General features: G+C 41.4%; 1 protein-coding gene across 1 annotated transcript in view; it reads right to left on the bottom strand.

The window, feature by feature from the left end:
- Window positions 1–19,452, bottom strand: part of DRC11 (dynein regulatory complex subunit 11) — a 315,369-nt gene that overhangs the window by 234,888 nt on the left and 61,029 nt on the right. The window contains exon 3 of the mRNA XM_082262397.1: window positions 14,416–14,535. Coding sequence (XP_082118523.1) covers window positions 14,416–14,535 — 120 coding nt within the window. The remainder of the gene's footprint in view (window positions 1–14,415; window positions 14,536–19,452) is intronic.

The raw sequence follows: 19,452 nt of genomic DNA, 5'->3' as shown, positions 1-19,452 counted from the left end.
TTGAATGTACCATCGCATTTTATGCGTTGTTGTTTATTTTCTGTTTCGTATTTGGAAAATTTTCAATAAAAACATTTAATTATTAATAAAAAAAAAAAAAAAAGAAAATCCTTTTTAAAATTCCACCCATGTATGGCCGGCCTTAGTCTCTCTCAGGGCTCAGACATGATGCCGAGTTCAGGCAAGAGGCAGAGTTGCGGCACCAAGTCTGCAGAACCGTAGGCTCTAAAAATAGTTGTCAATGTCCTGCGATTATTTAGCCCTATAGAAGAAGTGGATACATCACAAGCAAGTGTGCTGTAGGTCCAGTTCATGTTTACCGATCTTCTGACAGTAAAAAATTTCCTAGGTATGATTTGTAAGTGCGTATGTAGCTATTTAACAAAAATATTCAATACTTAACCATATAGTGCATAGTACATGTTGTGTTATATATGGATATTGTCATATAACAGTAACAGTGTGAAATCTTTCCCAGCATCCAGGTATATTAATGAGCTCTGTCACTATGACTTTCCTATGATAAACTTTTGTGTTTGTTATGGGGGAATTGAAATAACGCTGCTTTATTAATCTTTCCTCTTCTCCTTTTCTATCATTCCACTCCTCCCAAAATAAAACAGCTTAACTGTTTAAACAAACTGACACTAAGTTACGACTAGGAACTGAAAGATCAGGGATCAAACTGATATTTCCTGCAACGTGCCAAGGGAGTACTTGGTATGAGGTATTCCTGAAAGGGAAGCCAGGATTGATGAGAACCCAGTTATGTGCTTTACAAATGTTCACAAGGAGGGTCCCTGACCTGGGATGCCGTCCTGCATAACACCACTTAACCCCTTCATTGCTACCCCAATAACATCAAGAACATCCTCCCTACTTCCCCTGCACCAGACATGATTAGTAGAAGGACATAAATAACATTTAAAGCATCCACCCTGGTGTTCCCCTACCAGAGTTTAGGCACCCAGAAAGAAGAACCATGTATAGCGCTGGCTCATTTACTAAACTACTTTGGTGTACCTATCTCGTAAAAGTTAATATTAGAATTTTTGGGGTTGATTTACTATAACTTGAGCGTGCAAAATCTGGTGCAGTTCTGCATAGAAACCAATCAGCTTCCTGGTTTTATTGTCAAGGCTTAACTGAATAAGCTGAAGTTAGAAGCGGATTGGCTACCATGCACAGATTTTGCACTCTCAAGTTTTAGTAAATCTCTCCCGATGTCTCCTGCCAAGGGTAATGTGGGAAGTACCATAAGTCAAGGCAATCAATCAGAAAGTAACTCATCTTAAACTGGCCATACTGTCTAAAATTTTCCACTCAGACCACAAGTTGAGTGGAAAAAAATAAACAGGTTCCTACATCTATGGTACACAGCACTGATGGACAAATCTCCTGCGGATTGGCTACCATGCACAACTGCACCAGATTTTGCACTCTCCAGTTTTAGTACATCTCTCCCGATGTCTCCTGCCAAGGGTAATGTGGGAAGTACCATAAGTCAAGGCGATCAATCAGAAAGTAACTCATCTTAACCGCTTACCCACCAGGCCTATTTCGGACACTTTTTGTTTACAAGTTAAAATCAGTATTTTTTCCTAGAAAACTACTTAGAACCCCCAAACATTATATATATTTTTTTAGCAAAGACTCTGGAGAATAAAATGGCGGTCATTGCAATATTTTTTGTCACGCGGTATTTGCGCAGCGGTCTTTAAAACGCCATTTTTTTTGGAAAAATTTTGAAAAATCACATTTCACTGCATTTATAAAATACTAAACAGTAAAGTTAGCCCATTTTTTTCTATATTGTGAAAGATGATGTCACGCCGAGTAAATAGATACCCAACATGTTACGGTTTAAAATTGCGCCCCCCCCCGTGGGATGGCGACAAACTACGGTCAATAGAGATCTCAATAGGCCACGCTTTAAATTTATTTAACGGTTACCAGTTTAGAGTTAGAGTGTAGCTCTTTTTTTTAAATTATTGCTCACGCTCTGGCGATCGCGGCGATACCTCACATGTGTGGTTTAAACAGCGATTTCATTTGCGGCTCGACTTCCGTATATGTTTTTTTTTGTGCGCGAGCTAACGGTGACGGGGGCGGCTAAATTTTTTTTTTTTTCCAATTTATTTTTTTAACTTTATTACAGTTTTTTTAAAAAAAAAAAAATCTGATCACTTTTATTGCTGTCACAAGCAATGTAAACATCCCTTGTGACAGCAATATGCAGTGACAGGTACACTTTATGGAGGGATCGAGGGTCTAAAAGACCCTAGACCCCTCCACTACACTTCCCTGTATGCAAAACGCAGAAAACGGCGTTTTTGCATACAGCCGTTTTTCAAATTTGCCGCCTTTTGCAGCACACTAACCCGGAAGTGACGTCATGGATGCCGCCTCCGGGTTACGTCATTGGAGACCCGATCGAAGCCGTTTCCGGCATTGATCGGGACTCCATCCAGCCGGCAGATGCCCCGGCTGGGTGCTCGGGGCTCCCGGTGGGACGGGAGCCCCGGTAAAAGCCGCGGAAGGCGGCGGGAGGGGGGACGTCCCCTCCCGCCCCCCTGGGTAACGATCGAGCGGCTCCCGAGCCGCATCGGCCGGTACCGACGGAAAGCCAACCGTCGGCTCTAAACCAAGGTACCGGGATGATGCCTCTAGCTAGAGGCATCATCCCGGTATACCCCCGCAAAGTTTACGGACGTCATATGACGTCCACCCAGGGAGAAGTGGTTAAACTGGCGATACTGTCTAAAATTTTCCATTCAGACCACAATTTGAGTGGAAAAAAATCAACAGGTTCCTCCATCTATGGTACACAGCACACTGATGGACAAATCTCCTGCGGATTGACTACCATGCACAACTGCACCAGATTTTGCACTCTCCAGTTTTAGTAAATCTCTCCCGATGTCTCCTGCCAAGGGTAATATGGGAAGTACCATAAGTTAAGGCGATCAATAAGAAAGTAACTCATCTTAAACTGGCGATACTGTCTAAAATTTTCCATTCAGACCACAAGTTGAGTGGAAAAAAATTAACAGGTTCCTCCATCTATGATACACAGCACTGATGGACAAATCTCCTGCGGATTGGCTACCATGCATAGCTGCACCAGATTTTGCACTCTCCAGTTTTAGTAAATCTCTCCCGATGTCTCCTGCCAAGGGTAATATGGGAAGTACCACAAGTCAAGGCAATCAATCAGAAAGTAACTCATCTTAAACTGGCCATACTATATATATTTTCCCATTCAGGCCACAAGCTGAGTGGAAAAAAAATCAACAGGTTACTCCATCTATGGTACACAGCACTGATGGACAAATCTCCTGCTATTGTATTTTGTCAGCTGACCCTGCCAGCTGTCAAAATATCAAACAGTGGTTGCATCTCATTGGAATAAATCATTGTCTGACTGAAAATGTTCCTGCCTGGCTCCTTCAATTCTTCAATCAAGGGATATCAGGTGGCAGGCAGTGGACAGGGCCACCCACTGAGCAAAATTCAAACAGTGTATGACCAGCTTTACTACAGTAAGTTAGGCCACTTTCACACAGGGCGGATTCCACTCCCATCAGCAGGGGATGTATGAACTGATCCTCTGGTGATGGGAGCAGAGCAGGACAGATGTCATATCCGTGTCCACTAAGTTTATGCAAAGCACTGACACGGACAGACCCTGCTCTGCTCTATGGGTGGCCAGGTGTAAATAGAATCTGCTATCCATTTACATCCAGCTACCTCTGATCCGGTCTGCCAAAATAGAAAAGGACACAATCTTTTTCAGTTTTTTTAGCAGACCTGTTTGGACCACAAAGTAGGCGGGTGGAAACTGACACAAGTCCGTTTACACCTGTCTGTCAATAGGGATGCATGGACCTTCTGATCAGGTTTGTCTATAAAACTGACAGATGGGCAAAATCGGAATTCCTGTCTGAAAGGGGCCTTACTCTCCACTTTTCACCTCAGGTGACCAGACCATTTTTGCAATTCTTCACTTTTTTATAATTGTTCGCTTACAGCTTTCAAAGTCTTTAGAAGATGTCATAATGAAACATAAAAAGACAATGCTACTGGTTTTGTAGGTCCCGTGATAATTGTGAATAGGTCCTGTGATAGCCAGTACACACAAACACTTAATAATAACATAATTGCAAAATTCCTACAAAACCTAAAGCAAAAAAACCCTTATTTAGGTAATAAATAACCAATATTTGTACATTTTAAATGGTGACAGTAGGAGGAGGGCCCACAAGGGCTAGGGGTGGAGCGGCACTGCAGGGGGGTCCTTCCCCTCCCCTCAACCCTTTTGAGCAAGCGGGCAGCTGAGAGCACAGGGGGTGAGGAGGGCACATGGTGGTGGTGTTTGGTTAAGTATTCATATTTCTTATAAATGGCTTGTCAGCTACTGATCACAGATATTTAGGCAGTTTAGACTAATGGACCCTTTCGCTATAAGTTAATGGTCTCTGAAGCAGTTTGTTCTGAGGTGTCAATGAGTTTATCTTTACATGTATGGAGAAATAATTTAGTTAGCTTGTCCTTTCCTCAAACGCTCTTTAGATGGAATGCACTGATTACAGTAAAAAACCTGCTTTAGCCCAAACATGTCTATCTGTTCTCTTTTCCTTTTTATTAGTTTAGGCAACACAACTTTGTTTTACTAACTTTAAGATCACATTCCACCCTTCTATTTTGGACTTTTAAGTGACTACAGGATACCAAAATTCCTAAATTATTTATCCCATTCAGGGCTTAGTGACATGGTCTTAGAAAAGACTGATAATTATCTGTTCATCTGTCCAGCATTCCACCTCCGCTCCCTCCTCTACCTCAGCTCATGCAAAATACACTGTACTTCCAGGTACGGGGAAGCTTGTGATCTCCTCCCATGGGACAGTGCTTGAGTCTAGCAACCAATCATTGGGCCAGAGCACTGTCACATGACAGAGGGGCCACCAGTTGGACCTAAATTGACACTGATGGAGAGGTGAGTATCAGAGGGTTGTGGGGGGAAATGGGGGAGTTTTTGTTTACAGGCACTGTCACTGTTACCTTGAATGAGCAAAGTGATAGTGTCTGTATAAGCAGTGTGTTCACTTAAAGCCCAAATCTAGGCATCCCCTCTGTTTGCTCACAACCCTCCCAATCGAAAAAACCCTGCAGCTTAAAAAAAAAAACTCTATACATATCTTTTTTCTAGGTGTCTTTGGTCAAGCTAGTGATGTCAAATGTCCTCTTCACCCTTTTTTTCCTCTGGGCAGATCCTAAATGCTGTCAGAAGTGTTGCCATGTGATGATGTAGTGCTGCTTTCAGTGGCATTCCTGTCAGCTCAGGGTGGGGGCACGGCCATTATGCCCTAGGTGCAGGGTTTTCATGTGGGGGGGATGCAAAGCATCAAATTTGGGAGAAACTTTCCCAACTGTCAAAACATGCGCTACAGCACGCAGCGCACTGCACACAGCACAGGTTACTGTCTTCCCCCAGCAGTCTTCATCATCTGTACCAGACCAGCATAAGGAGTTTAGCAGATGGAGTGAAAGCTGTAACTACTACGCCTCCTAAGTTCCTTGCACCTTGTATAGATGTAAGTGTATGTATGTATGTACTGTATGTATGATAGTGTGTGAGTGTGTGTATGTATGTGTGTGGGTGTTGTCGATAAAGGGGGGAAGAAAAAATCATAGGGGTGCTGGGCACTAGCGTGTATACACTCCTGAACCCTGCTCATTACATACTCCTGACCCTGACCCCCCATACAGTTCACTGGGCTGTACTATACTATACTATACTCCTGATTTCTGCACTCTGTTTATTACATACCGTGGGTATAGAAAAGAATCACCCCCTTTAAAATAATCACATTTTCCTGTTTCTTTTTTGTTTTATCCATCTATGTTTACTATTGCAACTTATAACATCCAAGTGAAAGATATAACACCAACATGTCAGAAAAAAATAATAAAAAAAAAATAATAAAAAAACAGAATCACTGAGTTTGAAAAAGGATCACCCCCTTATGTCAATATTTTGTTGAACCACCTTTTGCTTTAATTACAGCCTTTAGTCTGTTGGGATTTGTCTCTACCAACTTTGCATATCTAGACTTTGCAATATTTGCCCACTCTTCTTTTCAGAACTGCTGAAATTTGATGGTGACCAATGGTGGACTGCAGTCTTCAAGCCATTCCAAAGATTTTCAATAGGGTTTAAATGACTAGGCCATGCAAGGACATTCACCTTTTTCTCATTTTTGCTGTGTTTTGGGTCATTGTTATGTTCCCATTGACAACTTTCTGGCAGAGTGCAGCAGCTTTTCCTCAAGAATTTGATGGTATTTTGCCCCATCCATTTTTCTTTTATCCTGACAAGTACTCCAGTGCCTGCTGCAGAGAAACACCCTCATAACAGGATATTACCCCCCCCTCCATGCTTTACTGTAGGAATGGTGTTATTTGGATAGTGAGCTGTATTGGATTTCCACCAGGCATATCATTTGGTGTTGGCCAAAAAATAAATTTCAGTCTCATCAGACCATAACACCTTTTTTCATGTGGCCCCAGAATCTTCAAGGTGCATTTAGGTTGGTCAGATGAGACTAAAATTGAATTATTTGGCCTGAGCACCAAACAATATTTCTGGCAGGAATCCAATACAGCTCACCATTCAAATATTACCCTTCCTACAGTAAAGCATGGAGGTGGTAATATCCTGTTATGGGGGTGTTTCTCTGCAGCAGAGACTGGAGCACTTGTCAGGATAGAAGAAAAATGGATGGGGCAAAATACCATCAAATTCTTGAGGGAAATCTGCTGCCCTCTGTCAGGAAGTTGTCAATAAGAAGAAGATGTATCTTCCAACATGACAATGACCCAAAGCACAAAGCAAAAATGACCGCACAGTGGTTGAAGGAGAAAAGGTGAATGTCCTTGAATGGCCTAGTCAGAGCCCAAACTTAAACCCCATTAAAAATCTGTGGAATGACTTGAAGACTGCAGTCCACAAACAGTTACCATCAAATTTAACTGAACTTGGGCAGTTCCACAAAGAAGAGTGGGAAAATATTGCAAAGTCTAGAGTGACGTGCAAAGTTAGTAGAGACATATCCCAACAGACTAAAGGCTGTAAAGCAAAAGGTGGTTCAACAAAATACTGACATAAGGGGGTGATCCTTTTTCTGTTTCAATGTTTTATTAAAGTATTTCACAATAACAAAGGGAATACAATGATACAACAAAGAATACGTATGTTAGACAAGTGTCCAACATACATTAAAGGACTGAAAGCCCACCAACTTATGTAAAGGAGTCGTCTTCTTCTCTTCCTTTTTTCCTTTAGCTGCCTTTTCCCCCCATTTTCTTCTGTTACGAAAATGTAATTCTTCTCAAGCTATATTGATCAATCTAGCTTTGTGGGCTAGCCCCAAAACTGTTTCGATTCTTATTATCGCATAGATAAGGCGCATCACAATCTCATTGCATAATAAGATAGTAAAATTATACCAACTCGTATGGTGGCTCCAGGCCCAAGGGCGGTCACCACCTCTACGGTCCAGATGTACATCCGGCCACAATTTTCACATCCGCTAAAGGGGAACGCCCCTCCAGGAGGAGAGAGACACCCCCTCATCTCTTAGAATACTGTGGTCAATATTTAGGAGGACCTTGAGGTGGTCTCCACTTTATAGCCCAACAGAGCCTTCTTTGGGGATTTAGTCAAATTCACTCGGGTGAGAGTGTAGATAAAATTATACACCCTGATCCAATAGCACCTCACTTTGGGGCATTGCCACCATATGTGATACATCGTCCCTTCCTGACCACAACCACGGAAACACAAGGGGGATGCTCCCGTTACATATGTTGCCAGCCTTGCCGGCACCATATACCATCTCAGAAGCACTTTGTAATTGGGGTGATCCTTTTTCCAACTCAACTGAATAAAACAAAAAAGGTGTCCATCTTCATTTTAGGCTGCAAAGCAACAAAATGTGATTATTTTAAAGAGGGTGATTCTTTTCTATACCCACTGTAGGCTTGACTACTGCATCCTGTACATTAAAAACTTCTGACCCCTGCTTCCTGTACGTTACACACTTCTGACCCCTGCATCCTGTTTGTTACACACTTCTGACCCCTGCACTATGTATGTTACACACTTCTGGCCCCTGCACTATGTAAGTTACACACTTCTGACCCCTGCACTATTTACATTACACACCTCTGACCCCTGCACTATGTACGTTACACACTTCTGACCCCTGCACTATGTATGTTACACACTTCTGACCCCTGCACTATGTACGTTACACACTTCTGACCCCTGCACTATGTACGTTACACACGTCTGACCCCTGCACTATGTACGTTACATACTCTTGACCACACTCTTTTCACTGGACTGTATGTTACCTCTATTCCTGACCCATGCACACTTTGTATTACTTTTACTCCTGAACCCTGTATATTAAACACTTCTGACCCCTATACTCTGTACGTAGGTATGATGATCAGACACACACATCAAGAGGAGGGGGCAGTTTGGCATCTTTGCCCTTGTCTCAGGACTGTAAAACAGCTGTTTTTTGTAGCCTTAAAGTATACCTAAAGGCAAAACTTTTTTTTTAAGTTTTTGTCCTAGTTAAAATGGATTAGAACACCTGTCAGGTTTCCATTGCTATTTATGCACCCCTTAGGGTGATTCAGCCTCTCTCTCTATCATTAAAAGTAAAGAGGGGAAATATCCCTATGGGGACACTAGTTCTGGTCAACTAGGTATTCCCTTAAGTGGGGTACACACTAGTAGAAAATCTGCCGAAAATTCCCATCCGAGGTAAAATCGTACGATTTTCGGCTAGTGTGTACACAACTTTCAGCAGCCGATGCCGACATTTTCAACGAAAAATAACGGAGGGACAAACACCAAAATTTTTATCGTCCGTCCCCAGCACGACCAATTTTAGTTTAATGTGTATGCAGTACGTCCGCAAAAAATTGGATACTAAAGACCGCGCATGATCTGAAGTTGCTGACGAACCGGAAGTCTAGTAACAAACGTCCCGAAAAAAAATAAAAAAATCAGACGAGAAATTTCGTGAACATTATGCACTGTCAACTAAAAACGGTAATGAACGCTGAGCAAGAGAGAGAAAAATCAGAGGATATTTAGTCAGATTTTCGTCAATTGTGTACTAGCCTTTAATTTGCAGGGATTTTCTCTCACTTCCTGTTTTGGCTATGGGACAGGAAGTGAAGGTAAATCTCCCCACTGGAACACAGATGGCAAATAAAAAAACTGCAGCTGGAAGGTCCTTGTTTTTTGACCAAGCGGGAACTAAGCTTTATAGAAAACCTGTCATGAAAGAGACATGGAGACTGCTATTGCTGACCTCTCTTTCTGAAAATGATATTAGCTTGGCTGACTTGCCAAGTCCCTATACTAAAACATGCAAGGCCTTTTCAACGTCCTCTGATGTTCCTGATCTGTATACTTGTTGACTTAGCACATGTTGAAGTCCGTGGGTCAACATATGAGCCAAACAACCAACATTTTCAAACTGAAGTCAGTAATGACATCTTGAAGAGATGAAAACATAGGCACATAAACTACCATAGGGACGTTCCATAAAAGCTCCTTAGAAGGTTTATCACTGTTTCTAACAAAGACAGTGGAGGTTTTATGGAGGATAATACTTTGAGTTCAGCAGAGGTCAACCTAAAACTGTGTGGTCTTCAATTAGACTGTGGATACACAGTTTTCATTTATTCTCTTATCCCCCGTATATTACTATATCATTATTAATAAAAATAACGGGGATGTTATTTATATGCCATTTTTTCTACAAAAACATGTCCAAGGATTTCTTTAAAGAGAAATGCTATGAAATCATCCCTGTAGGGTCACAACCTTCTAGGTTTACTGCGACCTTCTTCTTGCTCTTACAATCATTTTGAAATGCATCCCATCTTGAACTCCATCGTCTTCACTATCCTATGTTATAAATATAAGTCTTTTGTTTATATTCGGACATAATGATTTATGCTGAGGATTGAGTATTTTATGACGTTTCCATTTGTATGAACAATTTAGCAAGAGTATTTATAGTTCATAGGGAGTGGCAGCAATTCCATTTAACCACGTTTTATTAATCTGTGGTATAAACGATACTGGACTATTACTGCTATTGTTTAGAATAATGTCTGATTGTTTATTGGTAACAATTCTAGTTGTGGCTTAGCTTTGACTTAGCAAGCAAGCCCAGTTATCCATATGAATGCAATTAATTTTCAATTTAAGGTTGACCATAGAAAGTGTTTATAATGCAGCAAATGTTCGTTATGAATTTAATAAACCTAACAAAAAAGGGATGTATAATTCCAAAAACATTGTGGTTACAGTAAAGAGTGATTGTATGTGTATTCTTGTTTTTGGTTGCACGCTATAAATGCCATTGGAAAGTTTGGTCAGTGGTTTTGTGCTTCTCCCACAATTTGTGGTCTATACTTACACACAGCCTTATTCAATAAAAAGAGCACATTATTAAGTCCAATTACCTATAGCAACCAATCCAAATTCATTCTGAGATTTAGACCAGGTCAAACTGATTTGTAATTGTTTGCAGAGGGTTATTGCACTTAACCACTTGCCGACTGCTGCACGACTATTTATGTCGGCAGTCAGCCCCTCACAGGCAGAGCTCCCGCGTGGTCACGGACCCCCCCCGCGCGTGTGACCGGCGGACCCGATGTCCGCCGGTCACTCGGCGATCGTCGTTGCCGAGGGAGAAAGGCAGGCGGTTGATGTAAACAAGCCGCCTGTCATTCTCCCCTGTGTAGAAACAGTGATCATACGGTTATACTATGTAGGACCGTTGATCACTGTTCCTACACCTCAAGCCACAGCCAATCACAGTTAGAATCACGCCCCTAGGGACACACACCATCCCTCCCTCTCAAAAAAAAGTTAACCCCTTCACTGCCAGTGTAATTTTACAGTAACAGTGCATATGTATAGAACTGATTACTGTAGAAATGTCACTGGTAACCCCAAAAGTGTAAAAAATGTCAGTCAAGGGTCCAATCTGTCTGCCGCAATGTCGCAGTACCGCAAAAAAATCGCAGATCGCCGCCATTACGCGTTAAAAAAAACCCAACAAAAATGACAAAAATCTTTCCCTTTGTTAGTAAAATAACTTTTGCGCAAACCAAACAAAATACGCTTTTTGCGATTTTTTTTTACCAAACATATGTAGCATGAAACAAATTGGCCCAAAATGTTAAAAATTTTTGATTTTTAAATTTTTTGGGGAATTTCATATTAAAAAATGTGAAAAATATTGCTATTTTTGCAAAATTGACGCTCTTTTTTTGTTTATAGCGCATGATCAAAAAATCACACAGGTGATCAAATACCACCAAAAGAAAGCTCTGTTTGTGGGAAAAAAAGGACGTCAAATTCGTTTAGGTACAGCGTCGCATGACCGCGCAATTGTCCGTTAAAGTCACGCAGTGCCGAATCGCAAAATAGGCCCTGGTCAGGAAGGGGGTAAAATCTTCCGGGGCTTAAGTGGTTAATAATCAGACCTTTTTGAACCCAGGTCTGAAAGACTTAAAGGCCAAATACCTATAATTACCATGGAAATGGCTGGTTTAACCTAGGATTATGAGAAAAGTGTTTCAGCAAAATCTGTAGCAAGGCAAAGCGAACTGCTGTACTGCTTCTTTAAAGGCTAAGTTCACTTTTCAAATAAAATAATAAATGCATATAATTTTGCAGGTGAAAAATATGCATTATTATTTTTTTTTTTCAGGGTGTGATCAACCTGTGATCAACAGGTCGCAGATGAAGTGTCAGGCTCCTGCAGAAACTCAGCATAGCTGATACCTCCCATACCGGGAGACAGTTACTATAGAGCAGGAAGATCAATAAACTACAAGAGAGCTCACCAGCGCTCTCATGTAACATGTTACCAAAGGTGAACTTATCCTTTACAGCCTACGCCTAAGCTATTGCTTATTCGGAGCCTACGACTCAAAACGTAGTGAAGCAGGATAAGAATGTTGAGCCCAGAGCTTGCAACTTCCAGAATAAATCAGCACATGCAAGCTCCCATATTGTGATCTTGACAGGTTCCTTTGAAGCTTTTCTTGCACCTGCACATAGACATGATTCCTGTTTTGTTGTGAAGTGGAACATCAAGGAGAACATGAGTGTCATAGTTAAAAAAAAAAACATACTTGCCTGTGTTGATATCGTGAATAGGAATGAAAAGTGCAGAGACAGAAAAGTGATTTGGAACCAGTAACACTGGTACCCAACCAGTGATCCGTAGGCAGACTTGCATATAGGTATACTGTACCGTCATACAAATCTGTTTATATGTTCATTTTCACATTGAAACAGGCAAAATGCTGCATTGTGTTGTTGCATTTAGAATGGGCTTTCCTACATGCTTTTCCTGCAGTACTTATTTTGGCACTGAGCCTAGCATGATTTACGTTTCGCATTTTTCAAATGACAAAAAGCATGACTGCTCCCTGTGTTTGGGGTGCCATTAAGAAATAATGGCACTGCAAGCACGTCACACGTCACGCACGTCACTGCATTATTCGCATGTTTCTGCCAGCGTTTTCACCACACTTAGGTATGAATGCAGTCTTCGACTTATCCAGGTCCATCACTGGAATATATAGGCACACAAATTGTGGACCTAAAAACAGCACTCTAGTGATAGAATTTCCATCTTTTACACAAAATAGTTTTTATTTAACAAGGCCTTACCTGGCTTACAATATTAGGGCAATGTTTAAAAAAGAAGTATGGGATTTAAACAAAACAAACCTGCATACACACCTAGGTGGATGTAGCTTTGGTCCGACTCTGCAACTGTCCCCCACTGCCTCTACACAAAGAACTGAATGATCAAAAACTGCTGATCGCTCAGTTCTCAGTCTTCACTGTGCAGAGAGCGGTGACTGACAGTCACCGCTCTCTGCTCTGCCTCTCCAAGGCTCACTGGAGTGCCGGGCTCTGGATGTGTGCAGGGGCGGGATTGGCTGGCTCGGGTTCTCTAGGAGACCATCTGCATATAATTTCCATACTCTAAAGACAATCAGGTATGTTAACTGGCCACAAATTGTATGTGCATATGAGATAGGGATATTACATTGTAAGCTCCTTGGGGGTACAGACTGATGTGAAAGAATGGTATGTAAATTGAAGGTGCTATATAAATATTTATAATAAATGATTAAGAGAATTTGACTCTTTGTCTATTAAGGGCAAAGTAACAGGTTTTCCGAAAATCCAACCCCTTTACTGATAGCATCTAATCCCTTGGTGTTTGTCTGTCAAAATCCTTGGAGCTACCAAGTGTTTCTCAGTATGAGAGAACATGTGACCTTCTCCCTTCGTACCAGGATATATTGATCGGGCCTCAGAGGCCAATCACCAAGCCCAAACAATATCATATGTAGTAAAAAATCAGGTCTTTTAACCCTGTCTAAACTCAAACAATGTCTGATATAGAGCTTATATATACAGGGTTTAGACGTACGGCTCAAACTGATAAAGGACATGGCAAAGGTAAGAATAAGTGGATAGGGAAGGATGAGGTGGGTAAGCTTTCAAGAGAGCCTTTCATGTTACCCTGAATGGCAAAAGTGGCAGATTCCCTTTAGGTAAGCTTACATGAGATTACGGTTTCTACTGATGATGGGAAAAAAGTATACTTTACAAGGAAAAGTACAAATGTAAAAGGATAGCCTTCTTTCTGACTAAGTACAGGCCTATTGCCCCTAATGCTAAATTGGATCCAGGACATAAATCTGGCCCTGGACATATCCACTGCATTCACATCAGATCTGCACTGCAATGTTATAACTAACAGGTTATTTTATACATGCTCACAGCCGCCAGCATCATATCAGTTTCTCTATCCGTGACTTCTCTGAATATCCTACTTTCATCCCCAATGGTATAAAATTGAGGACTCAGCTTGGTGTAGATGTTTCTATCTCTTCCCTGTGCACTCATGGGATTGTGTAACACATTGTACCTGCGAGCTACAGAGGAGGATCCCACGCATCGCTCTCATGCCTCCTTCATTTCATCTTTTACCATGAAAGATGGCTTAAACAGGCTGTGCCTGGTGGCTGAGAGACAATGGGCTTAATTTAGAGGTAATTTGGCACCTTATAGGATTATGCTTGTCCTGGATAAGATCAAATTGGAAGACTCCCCTTAAAACTGTAAAAAAACACACTGTTGGAAACAAGTCATGTTTGATTCTAAGCAGGACTTTATATCACTACGGAAAGCACAGTTCATCACAAAAATACCAGAGATGCTACTGGGGGTATAGGGGGGGAGAGATATCATTAACTATTTACTCCTCTGATGCTTACAGTTTCTGTATCCTTAGCTCCAGTACGTTCCAAGATTTGTGATAAAATTCGCTCCCGATCCTTCAGTACCTTCATTTTTTCTTTGATGAAATATTTTGGGATTGGAATCTCCAAACTTTCCTATGGGAAAAAAAACAATAGCTGAGTACACAAGCTAAAGACAGAATACAGAATTACTGCCCCTCAGTCAGCCTCATAAAGACTCGAACAGCAGGGTTCAAGACCTCTTGCAGCCACTCAAGTCTTTTCAGAGATGCAATCACTTACACCATGCACAAAAACAGACAAATCTATTTTATTCATTACTGCCATTTATAGAGCACCAAGTCAATATGCAAAACTTTACAGAGTATAAATGGCCATTCACCTTGGTACTTGTCTTACGTTTTTAATTATCTAACATGAATTTCTCCATTTGGGACATTCGGCACAAAAAAAAGGGTAAATAAAGATATTCGCCTTCACTCAATGGCTTATTACCTTAACTTGACCATTAGGCTATACCTCATACTTGATCATTAAGCTACCTCTCACACTTAATCCTATTATCACTCCAACTCTAAAAGTTAACCAAACCCCTAATATGTAACTCAACAATTTTATATTTTCTATAGTATAAAAAACATCTAGAAATGTTATTTGAGTATAATCAAAACCCTGAAACATTTACCTTTTGACTTGAATTCCCTAAGAAAAATACTATAGCAGTGCACTTCCTGGTATATCTGGTATATGGTTGTGTGTAGACATACATGTGCTGCGGAGACATGTGGCATGTGGCCCGCGGAGCCCTCTGATGTGGCCCGCAACCTCCTGCTCTGGAATGGTTGGCAAGCCCAGATCGCGGGTTACCGACCCGCCATCCCAGAGCATCAGTGTTGAGAATCACGCCAGCAGGAAAGAAGGCTTTCTGTATAGCGCCGGCTCCTATCACAGGCAAAGGAATACCAAATGCACTCTGTCTGGGACAGCAACAGCGGGCAATACCTGCAGGAATCCTATAGAGAAGATTAAGGTCACTTTTTAATTAATATTAAATAGCAATGTTCTCTACACTGGTTACTCTGGGCCGCTTTCAAACTTTTTCGCAGGTGCAGTGCAGTGCAGTGCACCTGCACGTTACCCGCACTGAGCCATAGACTTCTCTTTTTACGGGTTTGGTGCACTTTCTGAAAGCACACCAAAACGCCTGAATGCAGGAGTTTTGGTGTACTTTCAGAAAGTGCAGCACAACTGCAGGAAATAATAGAAGTCTATGGCAAAGTGCAGCTAACCTGCAGAAAAGCCACAGGTGCACTGCACTGCATCTGCAGTGCGGGTAAACCACAGCACATCAGTGTGAAAATAGCCTTAGGCCCCTTTCACATGCATGCCCTTTTTCAGGCAGACCCAATTGAACCATCCATTCACCTCTATGGAGTGGCAGATGTAAACAGACTTGTGTTTGTTTACACTCACCTACCTCTAATCCGATCCCCTAAAAAAAACAAAGGGGATGCATCCCCTTCTGTCTTGGCGGATCGGAGAGCCCATAGAGTAGAGCAGGCTGTGTCCGCTCTGCATAAGCAGAGTGGGCACAGAACTGTAATCTGCCCACTCTGCTCATTTTGGCCCACAACCAGTTACCAAAGTGCTTAAGTGGCTCTCGCTCTTCAAAATGCTGGGCATCCCTGCTCCAACAGCTCTTTTCACAGGATATTGAGTGAGATTTGGTGATGTTGGTACTGTGCTGCTCACTGCTTTCCAGAGTCCAGAAGGCTTGCTGGAGAGGAGGTTGTACTTGAGGACTAGGGATGATCAAACGGCTCGGTTCGACCCGAACATTGGCTGTTCGAAAATTCGGCCGAATTCCGAACTTTTTGCGGTAAAAGTTCGGAATTAGGCACCAGAACCGCCCAAAATGCAATGGGACAGGAACTGGGCTTTAAAAGCCCGTGATTGGACCAGAAACATCAGGAAAAGCCAATTGAGGGGGCAGGAGTATGCTAGGAATGTGATTGGAGTGACTAGGGGGTCCAGAGGCCAATCAGTAGTGAATACGCCCCCCAGTATATAACATAGCCCCGCCAAATCTCTAGCACTGTAATACAGGGGCTGTGGAAAAGAGTGGAAGCAGTTCTGTTACTCCTGCTGCAAAAGTGTCATTTAGCAATTATTAGTGTGAGGAAAGGGATATCTAGTGTAGTTAGGGTACTATATACCACTATAGTTAGATTCAAAAATATAGTTTCTGTAGGGAAAGTGTCAAGTATCAGGATGACCGTAATGTAGTTTAGGGTGAACTGACTCTGACTGCTATGCTAGGGTGACCGAACTCATCCATGTCAGGGTGACCGCCAGAAGAAAAAGATAATTTTTCTTAGAATTATTAATAGAGCAGGGATGTGGCTCCGCTCCTTTCACACCTGGGCGTTTTTGTTTCAGGCGTTTATTGGGCTTTTTTGTGGACGTCTTTGGAGGCAGGCATGACATCTGAACTTCTGTGTAGGGGTATATATACACACACACATATATGTATATATACACATGCACACATATAGGTGTGAAAGGAGCGGAACCCCATCCATGCGCTAATGAAATAATTTGCAGGGATAGGGTTCCGCTCCTTTCACACCTATATGTGTGAATGTGTATATATATATATATATATATATATGTGTGTGTGTGTGTATATATACCCCTATACAGAAGTTCAGATGTCATGCCTGCCTCCAAAGAATGCCCAATAAACGCCTGAAAAAAACACACCTGGGCGTTTTTGTTGCAGGCGTTTATTATTATTATTTATTCCTATGGCCCCTTTCGTGCAGGCAGACCTTTTGTCCGTTTTTCATCCATCTATTGACAGATGAAAAACAGACAGCAATGCATTACTATGGACAAATGGATGTAAACAGAGGATCACCTTTTTACATACGCATCCGTTCAGATCCGTATTCCAATTTGGTATTTTTGGTCTGTATAAATAACGTAAGCGGAGCTAAAAGGATGCAAATGGACAAATGGTGTATTTTGCTTCCGATTTTGCATTGCATGTTAGGAGCTGGCACCCGCAGGTGTCCTAACAACCAGTGACTCATCTCTACTGTCACATTTGTATGCAAGTCTATGTGCTTTGTGTTTGATTTTTGCAAATATGTCCACTGACTGCATAATGCCTAGCTTTCTAATGGTCCGGCCCCGGCATTTTTTTTTTTTTTTTTAGGTCTGTTGTTTACATTCTGCTGTCAGCGGGAATACCCCACTGACAACATAAATTAATCACTGGTTGTTAAGGACTCCAGCTGGTGGATTTAAAAAAGGGATGAAAAACTGATGTAAATTAAATCCGTTTTTATTTTGAAAGAACATTACTGAACTAAGGAAGAGGGTGGACCGCCGGTGTGAAAGGGGCCTACCATTTCAAGTCACCACTGATGAGCCTGACAGCACTGACATGGTGAAGTAAAACCCTGCTCCTCTAGCAAGATGGCCCCCTCTACATAGAGACAAAGGGGTTGATTTACTAAAGGTGAATAGGCTATACATTTTGCAAGGGAATTATCCCCACAGCTTAATGAATTTAGTGAAATTTCACTTTGTAAAGGATACCCAATCATATGCAAAGAAAATAAAAAGAGCATTTTTGCTTGTACATACATGGATAATGAAAGTCAGCAGAGTTTCCCCTCATTCACTAACCTCTGAGGAAAATTTCCTTGAAAAGTGAACAGCTTACTTCCCATTGGTAAATAAACCCCAGTGCAAAAACAAAAATGGGGAAAACTTCAGTGAGCCTACAGATAATTCTTTAAATTAATTGTACATATATAGTGCAGTGCAACTAAATAAACATGTGATAAAGCAGTAATCATATTCCAAAATACATATTATTGTAAAATCTTGTCTCTAAAAGTATAATTGAGTATTATTAAAAGTCCTTTAAATTCAAAGCAATTGTGTGCAATAATACGTAAAAAAAAAAACGTGCTCCGCCACCAACGGTGCACTTGTATGGTTTTTCTTTCCTTCAATAGTGCATGCACTCCCAACACCAGATAAAAAACCTGCTCACCTCAAGCAAAAAAACAATCGGGCTCATCATCATAGCTTGTTCAAATCTCCTTGGGTGATCACCTCTCCTTTCTGCTGAATCTTTGTGTACTCTCCAGTACCTACAGAGGAAGCCCATTGAGAGGGCTCTACATATCGAGGAGGGAGGAGCCAAGCCTGTGATGTCACGCTACCACCGTCGTGTATGTGTGGAGTTGTGAGCCAGATGATGTAGTTGTTATAAAATAGCTTTTTATCTTTTTTTGTAAGTGGATTTTAGTGGGGTTTTTTAATAAAGTGATAAATAGGAAAGCACTATCTGCCTTTTTGTTACATGTGGTCCGTTTGTGGAGTGTGAGTACAAGGGTAAGATTACACCAAGATCCAGGAGAAAGGAGAGGCGATCACCCCAGGAGATTTGAACAAGCTATGATGATGAGCCTGATTGTTTTTTGCTTGAGGTGAGCAGGTTTTTCATCTGGTGTTGGGAGTGCATGCACTTTTGGAGGAAAGAAAAGATAAAAGATAAAAACATAAGAGCGCCGTTGGTGGCGAAGCACAGTTTTTACATATTATTGTACACAATTGCTTTGGATTTAAAGGACTTTTAATATTACTCAATTTTACTTTGAGAGACTATATTTCACAATATTATATACAGTATCTCACAAAAGTGAGTACACCCTCACATTTTTGTAAACATTTTATTATATTTTTTTATGTGACAACACTGAAGAAACGACACTTTGCTACAATGTAAAGTAGTGAGTGTACAGCTTGTATAACAGTGTAAATTTGCTGTCCCCTCAAAATATCTCAACACACAGCCAATAACGTCTAAACCACTGGCAACAAAAGTGAGTACACACCTATGTGGAAATGTCCAAATTGGGCATAAAGTGTCAATATTTTGTGTGGTCACCATTATTTTCCAGCACTGTCTTTATCGTCTTGGGCATGCAGTTCACCAGAGTGTCACAGGTTGCCACTGGAGTCCTCTTTCAC

This window comes from Pelophylax lessonae (genome assembly GCF_965119305.1).
Source record: "Pelophylax lessonae genome assembly, chromosome: 6".
In the NCBI taxonomy this organism is placed as follows: Eukaryota; Metazoa; Chordata; class Amphibia; order Anura; family Ranidae; genus Pelophylax; species Pelophylax lessonae.
The sequence above is the reverse complement of the archived record's forward strand: the minus strand, read 5'-3'. Positions and strand labels throughout refer to the sequence as shown.